This window comes from Mobula birostris, unplaced genomic scaffold, assembly GCF_030028105.1.
Source record: "Mobula birostris isolate sMobBir1 unplaced genomic scaffold, sMobBir1.hap1 scaffold_1640, whole genome shotgun sequence".
Classification (NCBI taxonomy): Eukaryota; Metazoa; Chordata; class Chondrichthyes; order Myliobatiformes; family Myliobatidae; genus Mobula; species Mobula birostris.
The window spans coordinates 27,302-44,571 of NW_027274683.1; the positions used below are offsets into that span (position 1 = coordinate 27,302).

At 46.3% G+C, this 17,270-nt stretch overlaps 1 protein-coding gene across 2 annotated transcripts in view; it reads right to left on the minus strand.

The window, feature by feature from the left end:
• The window catches only part of LOC140192549 (insulin receptor substrate 1-B-like), a 42,917-nt gene that overhangs the window by 12,490 nt on the left and 13,157 nt on the right, over positions 1-17,270 (minus strand). For both annotated transcript variants that reach the window (XM_072250114.1, XM_072250113.1), the window contains one exon: positions 5,890-8,190. In XM_072250114.1, the coding sequence (XP_072106215.1) occupies positions 5,890-8,190 (2,301 nt within the window). The remainder of the gene's footprint in view (positions 1-5,889; positions 8,191-17,270) is intronic.

The following is a 17,270-nucleotide window of genomic DNA, read 5'->3' on the forward strand; positions in this document are numbered from 1 at the left end:
TGCTCCCCCCTTCCCATTCTTCCATGGCCTTCTGTCCTCTCCCATCAGATTTCCCCTTCTCCAGCCCTTTATCTCTTTCACCAATTGACTTCCCAGCTCTTTACTTCACCCCTGCCCCTCCCAGTTTCACCTATCTCCTGCCACCTTGTACTCCTTCCTCCTCTCCCCCCAGCTTCTTAGTCTGACTCCTTCCCTCTTCCTTTCCAGTCCTGGAGAAGGGTCTCAGCCCAAAATGTTGACTGTTTACTCTTTTCCATAGATGCTGCCTGACTTGTTGAGTTTCTCCAGCATTTTGTGTGTGTTGCTTTGGATTTCCAGCATCTACAGATTTTCTCGTGTTTCCTTTTTCCCCTACCTTTGGTGTAATTTTTTTCTGCCCTCGGTTGGGTCTCAGGAATAAAAGGAAATGCTTTCACTTTACTCCAATGCCAGCCATGACTTAATGAGTTCAGCTCTTGCTGAGAGAGACTATGGCTTCAATGTCATCACCAGAGGTGAACACGAGATTCTGCAGATGCTGGAAATCCAGAGTAACACATACAAAGACCCGATGAAGTGCCTCAGCCCAAAAGATCGACTGTTTAATCCTCTCCAAAGATGCTACCTGACCTGCTGAGCTTCCCCAGCACAACGTGTGTATTGCTCTAGATTTTGCTTTAGATTTAGCATCTTCATTACCTCTTCTGACTGTTTATTCCTTTGCATAAATGCTACCTGACCTGCTAAGTTCCTCCAGCATTTTGCATGTATTATACCAGAGGTTGAACTCCCAATGTCAGGCCTAAGGGAGTATTAAATTATTAATCCACTTTAGGAGGAGACTTATTTGCCCTCGCAACAGATCCCAAAGTTAGTATTTCAATCATAAAAGTTCACCTTAGTATCCTAATATCCTGGCCAATCCTTGGCCTTGATAGAGTGGATGTGGAGAGGATGTTTCCTATGGTGAGGCAGTCCAAGACCAGAGGACACAGGCTGAGAATAGAGGGGTGCACATTTAGAATGGAGATGAGGAGGAATTTCTTTAGCCAGAGAGTGGTGAATCTGTGGAATTCGTTGCTGCAGGCAGCTGTGGAGGCCAAGTCACTGGGTATATTTAAGGCAGAGATCAATAGATTCTTGATAAGTCAGGGCATGATGGGATATGGGGAGAAGGTAGGAGATTGGGGCTGAGATGGAAAATGGCCTTAATATCTACACATTAAACAGAATTACTTAAAAAGCAGATTATCTGGTCGTTATCACACTGCCCTACACTCAGAGGCACACCTGTACACCTGCTTGTTAATGCAATTATCAAATCCGCCAATCATGTGGCAGCAGCTCAATGCATAAAAGCACACAGAAATGGCCAAGAGGTTCAGTTGTTGCTCAGACCAAACATCAGAACGGGGAAGGAATGACCATGGAATGATTGTTGGTGCCAAACGGGGTGGTTTGAGCATCTCAGAAACTGCTGATTTCCTTGAGATTTTCATGCACAACAGTCTCCAGAACAGGGGTTCCCAACTTTCCAACCTTCTCTTATGCCATGCGACCTTAGCATTAACCGAGGCGTCGAGGCATCTGCGGACCACAGATTGGGAACACTTGCTCTAGAGTTCAAAGAGAATGGTGCGAAAAACAAAAAAAAAATCCATTGAGTAGCAGTTCTGTGGGTAAAAATGCCTTGTTAACGAGAGAGGTCAGAGGAGAATGGCCAGACTGGTTCAAGCTGACAGGAAGATGACAGTAACCTAAATAACCATGTGTTACAACAGTGTGTGCAGAAGAGTATCTGCGAATGCACAGCATGACTAACCTTGAAGTGGATGAGGTACAGCAGAAGAAGACCACCAACATACACACCCAGTGGCCACTTTATTAGGTACAGGTGGTAGATAATAAAGTGGTCTCTGAGTGTAGTACGCAACTGTAAACTAGCCTCTCACTAAGAGCTCAAGAAAGCAAACAACGTAATGGGGTTATGTGCCATGTCATATGACATCATCATTCTGTGCCGTGTCGTATGACATGGGTGATCATCATCTTTCTATGACCATGACTGTCCTTGACAAATTTTTCTACAGAAGTGTTTTTTCATTGCCTTCTTTTGGGCAATGAAGTTATAAAAATGGGCCACCCTGGCCATTATCAATACTCATCAGAGATTATCTGCCCAGCATCAGTGGTCGCATCAGCAGGACTTATGATATGCACCAGCTGCTCATACAACCATCCACCACCTGCTCCCATGGCTTCACGTGTCCCTGATCTGGGGGCGGGGGCAGCGCTAAGCAGGTGCTACACCTTGCCCAAGGATGACGTGCAGGCTCGCGGAGGGAAGCATCATTTTGCACCTCCTTTGGTACAGATGTATCTCCATCCTGCCACCCAAATGGCCTCCACTGAGCTTTAACTGATCTCTGCATCTATCCACTTTGACTGTTTCTGCACAGATGGATATCTAAGCCCATGACTATTATAGGGACATCGTGCTTAGTAGGCCTATCCCATCCGTGCTACCAAAGGACTGCAACCTATGTCATGGAATCCAGTCAAAGTAATGCTGTAGAGGTCATAAACGTTTTCTCCAGCACAATCACAAACCATCTGTGGAGGGAGACAGCCAACAATTTTGAGTTGAGATGAAGGGTCTCAACTCAAAACGTCAGATGTCCCTTTACCTCCAAGGATGCTGTCTGACCTGCAGAGTTGTTCCAGCAGGGTGCATTTTGCTGCCAGTTCCAGCATCTGTAGTCTCTTGTCCTCCAAGAGGACCACAACCTTGTCGCAGGGTTTGGATGACTCGCACGGCTACTTTGGCTGGAGTTAGGGCTTTGTGCTTTGCCTCTTGGTAGGGTCACCCATGCCAAACACGTCAAAGGGTAGAGGCCAGACTAAGAGTGGTCCACCAGTCCTCCGGGTTCAGGGGTTCAGCACAGGGCTAACAACTGGTCAAACAAAACTGTTATGGAAACAGCAATGAAGAATCCTTCTATATCTGACTGTGACAGTAATCCTGACTCTCCACCCGGAACTCACATGACTGCATGTGCAACAGCAGCAAAAACTGAGCTACAGACATGATGACTCGGAGGCAGAGCTTAGGGGGTTAATGGCGCCAAAACAGCAACTCCTTTGTTTGCATCTTCGGAAACAGCTCTATTTCCATCTTTAATATCTCTATTTTTGCCTTTCAGGGTTCTTTTGAAGACCCTGACCTAGAGTTACACGCTGACTATGGTTCTTTGAGGAAATGGGACCCACTCTCAAGGGTTTCACAACTGGCTGTTGTTCGGTACACTAAGGGTATGGCCTAAGAGTTCGGCTCACCTTCAGAGGCCTAGGATCTCGGGGCTCCGGAGATGGCAGGAGATCCGTATGTCGTCGGGGGAGTCAGAAGACCCGAGATCTTTGGGCACAGAACTTGAAAAAAGTGACGCAACGGACTTTTAACATTGTAAACCAGTGAGCTGTTTGTTACATCTCCTCTCTCGCTGTGAAACGGAGACACCTCTTTCTCCCTTACTAGCGGGAGAGAGAGAGCCTGTGGTATGTCGAATGCCGGGTGAACAATGTAGACCTTGGAGTACTGTAGGTCTGTGTCTTTACTGTTGCTTTGCTCATGCTTGAGTGCTCGGTGGCCGGTGCCGATGCTTTTCTTTTGCCTGTGGGGGGAGGGGGGATTGTTGCTTGCTACCACTTACATGCGGGAGGGAGGGGAGCTGGGGGAACGGACTTTGGGGTTCTAACATTTAACTGTTGTTCATTCTTTGGGGCATTGCTCTGTTTTCAAGGATGATTGCAAAGAAAAAGCATTTCAGGATGTACATTGTATACATTTCTCTGACATTGAATGTACCTTTGAAACCCTGGAAACCTTTGATGAAGGAAGCCCCAAACACCGCCAGAGATGGAGGACCGTCATTGCTGACCTAAACACCAGAGCATAACAGGCACTAGGTAGGTAAGTACTCCCTTGTGTCTGCACACACAGTTCTAGTAAAGAACAAATGTAATGTTCCCTTACCAGAAAATAGCCAGCCCCGTTCAACCAGCATTGGAAAGTTATGACCCTGAACTCTCAAACCACTGCATTGAGGGATGTACAGAGTTTGTCAATGTCAGGGATCAGGGGCGGCACAGTAGCATAGTGGTTAGCACAACGTTTTACAGTACAGGGTCGACTCCCAGCAGTCTCTGTAAGGAGTTTGTACGATCTCCCTCATGACCAAGTGGGTTTCCACCGGGTGCTTCGGTTTCCTCCCACAGTCCAAAGACATACCAGTGGGTAGGTTAATTGGTCATTTTAAATTGTCCTGTGATTAAGCTAGGGTTAGATTGGAGGAATTGTTGGGCAGCGCAGCTTGAAGGGCCAGAAAGGCCCATTCAACAAATAAATCTGTTGGATTCACAAAGGAGAAGGAAACCTTTTACTTTCCAACTGCAAAAAGTTCATTTCCAGACACTTCTTTTGTCACTGCATGCAAACGTGATGTTCCCCAGTAAATGACAATTACTTCAATTTGGCCGAGATCATCTCCCACCATCTCCAATCATTCACCAGGATCAATTATCATTGTACAATACTTGGAATACAGACGTACAGAATGTTCCTTGGTGTCATCGCAACACACAATGTTGCAACAGGAGGCATCCATTTAGTCCTACAGGATTGTTCATGGCTGACTTGGGTCAACACTCATTAGGACAATATCAAGACTATCTGGGTGCTGAGAAGTTTTATTAGAATAGGACCAGCATTGAGTGACCTTGTGGAGAGACAAGAGGCATTTAATAGAGGAGATCTGATCTCAAAAGACACTGCGATTTCTCAGAGAGCGGATAAACTGGAGATAGCTAGTGCAATATCACATGGAAGAAGGAGACAAGCAGTGAGTTCTAACAACTTGGATCACGATGCACAGAAAGGTGACAGAAGCACATTCAACACAATCTTTTTTTACACCCATCTTCAGCTGCTGCAGTGGCACCATTAGTGAGGGATGGCAAAACTGCATAATTACAGCAAACCCCTCACCATCTGCTAACTTATGGTTCAGAAATACTGGCAGCACAATATCTGGCTCACAGAATGCTTATGCTCATGCCCCTCTGTATGCAATGGGACCCACATTCCCTACAGTCCCCTGTACACAGTGGGACCCAGCTACCCTACACCCCTCCCCCTGTACAGAATGGGACCCAGCTTTCCTACATTCCCTGCTCTCCCATGTTTCCCTCAACACGGCAAGGCCCTGATTTCATGTTCTGCTAAAGCACATTAGTTTGTGTTTCTTGCACTCCCTTTCAATTTCACTGGAAAATTTATCATCCAACCACAGAACACCTGAAAAAAAATCTGAACTGAAAGTACATGTTGGAATATTTGTTGCAATATTAATTTGAATCGCACTTATTACTGAAAGTTGCCACTCCAGCTCCACCAAAGATCCATGCGTGCCAGATTAACAGTTTTATTATACATATGCACCTCCAAGAAGACCTTACCATAGGGTTTGGAGGCTTGCGTGCCTCAATCACCTGGACAGCTATGTTGGCTGGAGTCAAGGCTTTCTGCTTTGGCTTTTGGTTGGGTCACCCATGCCAAACAGGTCAAAGGGTAGAGTACAGATTAAGAGTGGTCCACCGGTCCTCCAGGTTCATGTGTTCAGCTCAGGGCTAACAACCCTGACTGGTAAAACGAGCTTGTTATGGAAGCAGCAATAAAGAATCCTTCTATACAGACAGAGATGGAGGACCTTCATTGCTGCCCAAAACGCCAGCAGTAAGTAAGTATACATATGCAATATTACAACTTTAAAAGGGAAATTTGTAAAATGCAAACTTGGTAAGATTAATCAATTGTAACAAAATGCTGAAATCAGTTGCATGAAAATCACTTACCTTCTTTGTTACTTTTATGGCTTCGTAATTCCTCGGACTTGTGAAAGTCAATGCTGGCATAAGCATTCAACACAGGACTGCTGTTTGCTTGTGCGTAAAGCCTCTGCTGCGCAGTTGATGGTTCTGACTGGCTGCTGTCTGTACCCAGATCCAAATCTATGTAGTTCAGGCCATTCTCGAAGCCAATCGACATGTGACGAGACATCCCCGTGCATGGCTCCTCGGTGACACTCCCACCCCTGCCATCTTCTACTGGCCAGACGTTCTCAAAGGACGCCGAGCCACAGCGCCTGGCGTGGTCGGCGGAGGGCACAGGGGGAGGAGGTGCAGGGGACGTGGGCAGAAAGGTCTCGGAGCAGTGGCGTCGTCTCCCCTGAGGATCGACGCGGATCACCCTGGCTCCTCGGTGGCGGTCAGGGCTCAGTTCCGACACGCCAGCGGGCCCCAGGGTGCTTTTGGGAGAAGGAATGATGGTGTGATCCCCGCGCGGTGCCTTGCTGGGTCCCACATTGACGTACTCGGAGGCTGGTGCCGGCAGGTGCTGGAAAACACCGGCTCGGGATCCAGGACTGGGCAGAGTCCTGGTGGTGCGGGTCCCATCCCGGAACTCAATGCAGACGTACTCCCCCGGGCTCTGGGGCTCCGGGCTGTCACGCCGGCGTGGCAGGGTATTTGCTTTGGCCACGTCAATAGAGAGACCAGTCGGGCGGCACCCACCCTTTCTGCCCAGCCTGTGAGCCTGCTGGCCAGAGGCAGACACGGAGGAAAGACGCCGCCCTTCCACCTCCCCCAGGCTGTCACTGCTGCCTCCTGTGGAATAGGAAGAGGAGCAGGAGAGCTGGCCGCAGGAGCCGGCGGGGGCTGGCTGTTTGTAGGAGCGGGGCAGTGAGCGGAAGCCATGGCGAGAGGTGTCCGGTAGCTCGCCTTGCTCTGCGCGGGGAGGGAGTGGGGCATGGGGGCTCTCTGGAGGTGTACTGGAGGCCGAGCGGCTGCCGGGTGACATGTTCATGTAGTCCCCTACTCCATCTCCCAGGCCCAATTTCCGACCGACTGCTCGGGACCAGTCCTCAGGGGAGCAGCTCCCACTGGGCGACATGAGCATGTAGCCCCCTCCACAGCGGTCATCAGGCCGGGGGCCCAGAATCTGCTGGGGAGCCGAGGCACCCTTTGGGTTCATGGCCACGTAATCTCCTCCCTGGCCCTGAGCAGGCACCACTCCGGGCAGCATGGCCATGTACCCATTGTCTACAACATCCTTGCAGGCTCCCTCTGCTGGCTCAGGTGTTCTGGAGGTTCGCCAACTCCCCTTGCCTGCTAAGGCCTGCTTGCTCGGGCCGCGCTCCCCCAGCTCCTCCTCGCCCTGACTGCAAGCTCGCCTTAGCACCCGCCGTGGCAGGGCACCCGCCTCAGCTGGAGCTGGCCTGCACAGTGCCACGTAGTCCCGGGGAGGGCCATCCAGTGGGAAGCGCGCGGGGCTGGAGCCCAGCTCCCCCTCGCCATCAGACGAGGACGGCGGGGAGGAGGAGGCAGAGGGGGAGGAGAAGCCGCGGTCAGCAGTCAAGCCGAAAACCAGGCCTGCGGCGCATGGAGAGCGCCGGGAGTAGGGGTCAGGGGTAGACCTGGTCTGGCCTAGCGGTGGGTGAGCTTTGCTCATCCCCTGCCGGGAGGGGACCAGCCCAGTACCAGGGGAGGGGCTAGCAGGGACTTCATCAGCCGACGCAGGGCGGGAGGAGGAGGAGGAAGAAGAGGCTCCGCTGCCGTCACTCGAGGTCCGCGCTCTGGCCGAGTTGCTGCGCTGGGCTGGCGAGGTGGCTTTGCTCCTCCTGGTGGAGAAACCCACCTGGCTGGGTGGCAAGTTGGCCAGGTGGTACCGCCTGGTGGGCACAGATATGGGGTTGGAACTGGACGACTGGCTCTTGCTCCTCAGCCGAAACTCCTCGCTCATGGCCTTCATAGCTTCCAGGATGGTCTCGTGCATGTTCTGGGCGACCACCGAGTCGTCCACCTGCATCCAGAACTCGCCGGGCCCCGTGATGGCCGAGCGGCCCACCTCCACGAAGAAGAAGTTGTCCGAGTGGCCGCAGCGGCGGATGTTCATCAGCTGCAGCACCACGGCCGCGGCATCAGAGTTGAGCTTCACCAAGTTGATAGTCTTCTCGGTCAGGCACAGCCGGTAAATGCCACTCATGTTCCGTGACTGGCCCAGGCCCCGAGGGCGAAGATTGACCTGCCAGACCTCCTTGAAAGCTGGGCCGGGTGCCACAGAGTAGTTAGAGTCTCCATTCTCCATGTGGCCTTTACCTGGAATTAAAAAATAGGACTTAATGATATAGCACAGACTTCTTTCATCACATTTAATGGCAGACAGCAGCGTAGCAAAGCAATTCATAAACTATTTCAACAAAGACATTCAGAATATTGAGAATCACCCTTTGATCAGCTCCAACAGCAGCATTCCTTCTTTAAAGCTCCACCTGCTTCTCCTTGGATATGGGAACAGTAGTAGGAGGACCAGAATCAGAATCAGGTTTAATATCACCGGCATGTGTCATGAAATTTCCTCTATTTGTGAATTACAGCAAGTATATTTAAATAAGCAGTGCCAAAAAAACCAAAAATAAAAGAGGTAGTGAGTTAGAGATCATGGTTTCAATGTCCATTCAGAAATCAGATGGCAGGAGGGAAGAAACTGTTCCTGAATCGCTGAGTGTGTGCCGTCAGGCTCCTGTACCTCCTCCTTGATGGTAGCCATGAGAAGAGGGCATGTCCTGCGTGATGGGGCTCCTTAATGATGGATGCCGCCTTTTTGAAGATGTCCTAGATACTACGGAGGCTAGTGCCTACGATGGAGCTAAGTTAACAACTGTCTGTACCTTATTTTGATCCTGTGAAGTAGCACCCCCCCCTCCCACACCCATACCAGGGAAGTTTTGCAAGGGGATCCCAAGAAATCTTTAATTGGGAATAAAGAAGCACTATTAACTTTTCAATCTAATCCAGTGGTTCCTAACCTTTTTTATGCCATTGGCCAATACCATTACGCAAGGGGCCCTGTGGACTCCAGGTTGGAAACCTCTAATCTAATCTATGCTGAGTTTACCCTGGGTCTGCTTGATGGGACAATCACAGAAAACTCTACTCCATATTTTAGCCTCGGTCAATTAACTCCTACCTAACGTACTTCAAATCTAATTTCTAGTTCAATACCATTCAAGATACAAGACGGTTTATTGTCATTCTTCAGTACACGAGTGTGAGGGAGGACAAAGTGATTGTTATGCTCGGTCTGATGCAGCATAAAAAAAAACAATAATTTGGGGCAGCACGTAGCGTAGTGGCTAGCACAACACTTTAGAGTACAGTTGCCTCAAGGGAGTTTGTACGTTCTCCCCGTGACTGTGTGTGGTTCCTCCAGGCACTCCAGTTTCCTCACACAGTCCAAAGATGTATTGGCTGGTAAATTAATTGGTCATTGTAAATTGGTCTGTGAGTAGGCTAGGATTAAATCGGGGGATTGCTGGGCGGTGTGACTTGATGGGCCGGAAAGACCTATTCTGCGCTGTACCTCAATAGATAAACAATAAGTAAATAAATAAGCATAAAGCACAAGATTAAAAAACACAATAAATATAAAAGCAATCCTATTAAACATGAGATACAAATAAATGTTGTCATCATAAAGACGAGAGATTCTACAGTTGCTGGAAATCCAGAGCAACACTTCGGGTTTGGACCCTTCTTCAGTCCGGAGGACCTCCAGCATTTTGCGTTGTACACACGGACTGTTTCTATGTATGTGACGTGATGCTAGGTGATGTAGTGGTGGTGTGATAAGTTAATAGGTGGAGGTGTGATCAGCCTGGTGGCTTAGATGTAACTGTCTTTGAGTCTGGTGGTCCTGGCATGGATGCTATGTAGCCTCGTCCCTGATGGAGTAGGACAAACAGTACATGAGTAGGGTGTGTGGGATCCTTCATGATACTACTCTTAGTAACAAACGATGTAAGCTCAGTTAAATTGATTGTCAGCCTCTCTCAATGTTGGATAGTTTCTGTGCAGTGAAAGCTGCTACATGCAAGTGAAAATAAAGTCATAGTCACACAATGGAAATTCAGCTCATCATACCAGTACCAATTCTTTAAAACAGTTAATCTCACTTAGAGTCATAGAAAAGTACAGCACAGAAACAGGCCCTTCTGCCCATCTAATCTGTGCCAAACCATTTAAACTGCCTACTCCCGCCGGCCTACTCTGGGCCCATAGCCCTCTATTCCCTTCCTATCCATGTACCCATCCTAATTTCTCTTAAATGGTGAAATTGAGCTTGCATGCACCACTTGCACTGGCAGCTCCTTCCACACTCTCACATGTTCCCCTTCATGGTCTGCTTAAATTTTTCACCTTTCACCTTTAATGCATGACCTCTAGTTGTCATCCCTCCCAGCCACAGCAGAAAAAGCCTGCTTGCATTTACCCCATCTATACCCCTCATGATTTTGTATACCTCTGTCAAATCTCCCCATCTTCCGCGCTCCAGGGAATAAAGTCCCAATTGCTTCCTTTCTCCCTCTTAACCCCCTCCCATCCCTCAGATCATAAACCTATTCAACTCTGGATGATGATCACATAGTTCAAGCTCAGTGAATCTTCTGTGAAGGAGACTGACTCTCAGCATTGTCTGAAAGTCATGATGCTGGCCTTTCCAACTTGCTGAGTCACTCAGCAAATTTGTTTGTGCACCTTGTTTTGTGTGTGGTTTGAATCATCTAATCTCGAAGCACAGAAGCAAGCCATATGGCCTATCATGCCCCGTCAGCTTATTTCCTCCCAGCCCCAGATTCTTTGTCCTCTCCATCCCGATATTCCTTCAAATATTTACCAAAGCTTTTCTTAAAAGTTGCTGCTGCATTTGATTCCTCCAACCGTTTATTAAAGGGATGCATTACCAATAATGAAGTGATAGAGCCTAAGAAAATCTCCCTGATCTTTTATTCCCTTAAAACTGTATTCTTCTGTCAGTAGAAACACCATCAGTGGAACTAGTTTCGCCTTCTTTTCTCTACGAAAACATTTTGAACTACTTCAGGAAACTTCCCTAAGGCTTCTCTGCTCTTAAGCACAACAGCATTGTCACTTGTCTATAACCTCTAATCAACTAAAGGGATGGAAGGGTTCACAAAGTAAATTTATTATGAAAGCACACATATGATACCATATACAACCCTGAGATTCATTTTCTTGCAGGCATTCAGAGTAGAACGAAGAAGTACAATGAAAAACCACATACAAGGCACACACTCGACAAGTCAGGAACAGCTTCTTCCCCTCTGCTCCAATTTCTGAATGGACATTGAATCCATGAACACTACCTCACTACTTTTTTTATTTCCATTTCCGCACTACTTACTTAACTATTTTATACTTACTGTAATTCACATCTTTTGCTATTATTATGTATCGCATTATACTGCTGCTTCAAAGACAACAAACTTCACCACATATGCTGGTGATATTAAACCTGATTCTGATTGGCAACAACCAATGCGCAAAACACAAACAAACAATAAACAAACAAACAAATGAATAAATCAATAGCACTGAGAACAAGATTTGTGGAGTCCTTGAAAATGAGTCCACAGGCTGTGTTCAGTGATCAGTTCAGTGTTGAGGTGAATGAAGTTATCGACAAGTGTTTGGGAGCCTGATAACTGAAGGGTCATAAGACCAATAAACCACAAGACATAGGAGGAGAATTCGGCCATCTTGCCCATCAAGTCTGCTCCATCATTTCATGTTCTCAGCCCCAATCTCCTGCCTTCTCCCTGTATAAAGCCTCAACTGTTCCTGAACATGGTGGTGTGTGACCTAAGGCTCCTGTAACACCTTCCCAATGACAGCACTGAGAACAGAGCAAGGCCTGGATGGGCGGGGGGGGGGGGGGTAAGTTTTAAAAATCAAGGCCTGCTCAACTGGGCAGTAGAGATGGGAGGGCAGAGGAAGCAGTGAACACAAGGGTGATGGATCAAAGTTCAAAGTAAACGTGTTATCAATGTACATATATGTCACCATATATAACCCTATGATTCATTTTCTTGTGGGCATACTCAGTAAATCTATAGAATAATAAACATAACAGAACCAGTGAAAGACTGCCCAACTAGGGTGCTCAACCAGTGGAAACAAGAACAAACTGCGCAAGTACAAAAAGAAGAAAGAATAATAATAAATAAATAAGCCATAAATAGCAAGGACATGAGACGAAGAGTCCTTGAAAGTGAGTTCGTTGGTTGTGGGAACATTTCAATGATGGGGCGAGTGAAGTTGAGTGAAGTTATCCCTTTAGTTCAAGAGCCTGCTGGTTGAGGGGTAGTAACTGTTCCTGAACCTGGTGGTGTGAGATTAACAATGGAGGAAGACACCAAATATAGTCTCCCTTTTGGCTCTAAAGGTATATGCACTTGCTGAGGTACAGAGCTACTATACAGATCATATATCGTCACCATCCAATGCATTTGGTCGCGGGAAATTAGTTTGTAAAGCTTATGCGAATTTACAACTCTCGTTGCCTGGCCAATTTTCACCTTCCCAGCCCATGAAACCTCCAAGAGGACCATGACCTTATGGTTTGGAGGCTTGAGTGCCTCAAAGACCCAGAGACCTGTACTGGCTAGAGACAGGGCTTTTGTTTGGGTCGCCCATGCCAAACAGGCCAAAGGGTAAAGGCCAGACTAAGAGTGCTCCACCGGTCCTCCAGGTTGGGGGGTTGAGCACAGGGCTAACAATCCTGAATAGTCAAACAAAACTGTTACAGAAACAGCAATTAAGAATCCTTCTATATCTGAACATGATGGTATTCCTGGGTCTCAACCCAGGACTTACATGGCTGACAGTAGTGAAAATCGAGAGAAAGCTACTGACACAATGAATACCACCAGATTTGGAGGACCTTCATTGCTGCCCTAAACACCAGAGGCATAACGGGTAGTAAGTAAGTACGCAAATCCCAGCCCATGGAACACAAAACCCATTTTTACAGAATCCTTAAATGGCTGGACATAGACAGGGGTTAAATAGTGATTTTACAAAATACAATAATATCAGCTAACAGGAGCAGATAATTTACCCAACAGGTGTGAGTTAGTATTAACGCCTCAGGTGAACCTTGGGGCAAATAAAGAGCAAAGAACTGATTTCACCCTCAAACATATTCAGCTTCTGTAGACATATCTCTGATATTTGCCTCAACTTAGAGCAGGCAATTCTGAACTTTAATCTCCTCATACCCTCTGGATAAAGAGGGTTACCTTTCCCAGCTGGATTGTTTATTATTTATTTATTGAGCTGCAGCATGGAATAAGCCCTTCCAGCCCTTCGAGCCACACCGTCCAACAATCCCGTGATTTAATCCTAGCCTAATCACGGGACAATTTACAATAACTAATTGGTACATCTCTAGACTGTGGGAGGAAACTGGAGCACCCAGAGAAAAGCCATGCATTCCATGGGAGGGATATCGGAATTGAACTCCATACTTTGATGCCCCGAGCTGCAACAGCGTTGCACTAACCGTTCTGCTACCATGGTTTATTAGTGATCTTGCACTGACAGACCCACCCCCCACCCCCACCCGCCCAAATCTGGACTCCACTTTTCCTCAATATTTTTACTTTCTACCTTATCAACCCCATTCACGTTTGGTCCTTTATCAAACCACCTTTTAGCCTCTAGGAAAAAGATATTCAGACTATTCAGATTATTATTGGATCACCTCAGTTATTGCCAAGAGCCGCAGCTTATTCCAATGTACTTGACTTTTATAACTGCTTAGTTCTGGTATTTTCATTGCAAATATTTCTTCTTACACCACCCCAGTGCCCTTGTATAAACAAGATTTTCCCCGAAATTTCCTATTGACTTTATTGATGAGAATTCCACTTTCGGTCCACTTAAAAACTGAAGAGCCCCCCATGGGAAAAGTTTTTAAAAATCAGCCTGCACCTTGCGGTAAAAGATATAGTGGGAGTCAAAGCAGCAAGAGAAGATGTGGCTCAGACATTTTAACCTTGATTCAACATCTATGGCGCGTAGGAGTACTTAGATTAAACAAATACACATATATACATAAATACAAAGAGAGATTCTGTTCACAGCAAGTAGCAAAAGAAAGATTGGACCAAGAAAAATAACATTTACTCCCTCAAGTCTGATCTGCATGCTGACCAATACATTCAGTACATCTACTTGTTTTACTTCCGTAACCATTAACACTCGTCTAACATAAATTTAATAATCACAGATTTGAAGTTTATAGAAGGCCCCTAGTTTCAAAGCACTGTTCCAGATTTTCCTACTTTGAGGAAGAAGATAAATCATAAGGTTACAAGGATAGAGCTGAGGTAAATGGAACTGAGTGGAGGATCAATGATTCAAAGTTTAACATTCAAAATAAATGTTATTATCAGAGTACACATATGTCACCATATACAACCCCGAGAGTCATTTTCCTGCGGGCACACTCAGCAAATCTATAGAATCGTAATTACTGTATAACAAGATCAGTGAAAGATCAACCAGAGTGCAGAAGACAACAAATTGTACAAATGCAAATATAAATGACGAGAAAGTGAGATAACAAGATAAAATATCCTTAAAGTGAGATCACTGCTTGTGGAAACACCTCAATGCATGGGTAAGTGAGTGTAGTTATCCCCTTTGTTGAAGGGCAGTAACTGTTCTTGAACCTGGTGCTGTGAGCCCTGAGGCTCTTGTACCTTCTGCCTGAGAGCAGCAGCAAGAAGAGAACAAGTCCTGTGTGGTAGGGGTCTCTAAAGACAGATGCTGCTTTCCTATGACAGCATTTCATATAGATGTGCTCAATAGTTGCAAGGGCTTTACCCATGATGTAATGGGCTGAATCCACTACCTTTTGTGGGATTTTCTGTTCAAAGGCATTGGCGTTTCCAAACCAGGCCATAATGCAGCCAATCAATACACTCTCCACTACACTTCTATAGAAGTTTCTCAAAGTTTCAGATATCATGCCAAATCTCCACAGATCCCTAAGTCTAATTCAACTTCCCACATTCCAGGCTATAACTTTCTTCTGGGTGAAGAAATACTTTCTAACATCGTGTAGGTCAAAATAAGGAAAAATTCAAGGATGTGCTCGAAACCTGCCTGATGAAATACAACATTTTCACTAACTCCATGAACACACCATACAGAAACAGCATTCGGAATTACAAAGATAACTTAGGGTACATGCATCAGAAGGCCTGCGCGAATCCTGGAAAGAATGCACCATCTTACAGACTATAGACTCACCCGTCTAACCAGCACATCCTGCACCATCTATAGTTCACATTGGCCTTATCAGCCACCTCACAACCCACAAGACCAGAGGGGAAGCATGTCAACCTCAATCCTGTGAGACTCTCAAAGGAGATAAAGATATTAAAAATAAACCAAAGAAAGTCAGTCATTTTTTTATATAAACATGATAATCCTTGTTTCCAAATCTTGAAAAGAGGATTTTTAAAAAAGTGCTGCCCTTCGATAAAAAACACTTTCCACAATTAACCATGAGCTGGCCCCTAAATGAAAACATCTCTCCAAGACTACAACCTAGCTTAAAGCTGAAGTCTAAACATAAATTCACATTCCAACTCAGTCAGAGAACACTACAGGCAAACCACAAATCTAGAGTTACCACAACAGCTGATGATCAGAGTTTTTTTTTGTTGTGTAGCATAGGCAAGCAACGATTCTTTTAAGGGTATTTTTCACCCTGAATTAATTTAACAAATCTTTCTGAAATTCACACATAGAGTTTTCCATGGCTCACATAAAATAAATAAAGCAGATTTTCCCCAATTTTCCAATCTGAAAAGTTGAGATTTTCTGTCACCCAACAATTGCCAGACGCGATAGACTGGCGTCCTATCCGGGGGGGGAGGGGGGAGTCTCATACTCTCAGTTGCTTCACGCCATGAAAACCGGCATAAGCACCGGCCTGATGGGCCACAAGGCTCGTGACAGACTTTAATAACAATTGCCACAAGCAGTTACTAACTAGTCAATCAAATAGTTATATGACCACAAGACCATAAAACATAGGAGCATAATTATACCATTTGGCCCATCGAGTTTGCTACACCATTTTGTCATGGTTGATCCATTCTCCCTCTCAGACCTAATGTCCTGCCTTCTCCCAATAACTATGCATGCTCTGATGTATCAAGAATCTATCAACCTCTGCCTTAAATATACCCAATGACTTGGCCTCCACAGCTGCCTGTGGCAATGAATTCCATACATTCATCACTCTCTGGCTAAAGAAATTCCTTCCCACCTCCGTTCTAAACAGACGTTTCTCTATTCTGAGGCTGCGTCCCCTGGCCCTAGACTCCCCCATCATAGCAATCATCCTCTCCACATCCACTCAATCACGGCCTTTCAACATTCGATAGGTTTCAATGAGATTCCCCCCCCATATTCTTCTGAATCCCAGTGAGTACAGGCTCAGCCATCAAACGCTCCTCATATGACAAGCTTTTCAATTCCAGGATTGAGAATTCCAATTTTGAGAACCTCCTTTGAACCCTCTCCAATGTCAACACATCCTTTCTCAGATAAATCCCAAAACTGCTCACAATACTCCAAGTGAGACCTCACCACTGCTTTATAAAGCCTCAAACATTACATCGAAGCCTCAAATTTCTGGTAATGCCCTCCCCCTCCCGTCTCCTTCACCATTACCCATTCCCATCTCTCACCTTATCACCTTACCTGCCCATCACCACCCTCTGGTGCTCCTCGCTCTTCCCTTTCTTCCATGGCCTTCTGGCCTCTCCTATCAGATTCCCCCTTCTCCAGCCCTTTATCTCTTTCACCAATCAACTTCCCAGCTCTTTACTTCACCCCCCCACCCCTCCCGCGGTTTCACCTGCCACCTACTACCTTGTATTTCTTCCTCCCCTCCCTCCACCTTCTTACTCTGACTTCTCATCTTTTTTCTCCAGTCCTGATGAAGGGTCTCGGCCTGAAATGCTGACTGTTTATCCTTTTCCATAGATGCTGTCTGGCTAGCTGAGTTCTTCTAGCATTTTGCGTGCATTGCTCAACATTACATCCTTGCTCTTATATTCTAGTCTTCTTGAAATGAATGCCAACATCGTATTGGCCTTCCTCCTCACCAACTCAGCCTGCAAATTAACCTTTAAGGAATCCTGCACTGGGACTCCCAAGTCTGTGTGCCTCAGAGTTTTGAATTTTTCTCTCCATTTAGAAAATCGTCTACACTTTTATTTCTTCTACCAAGGTGCATGACCATATTCCCATCCTATTATTCTGTGATTACGCCCTCAAATCAGTGACGGAAT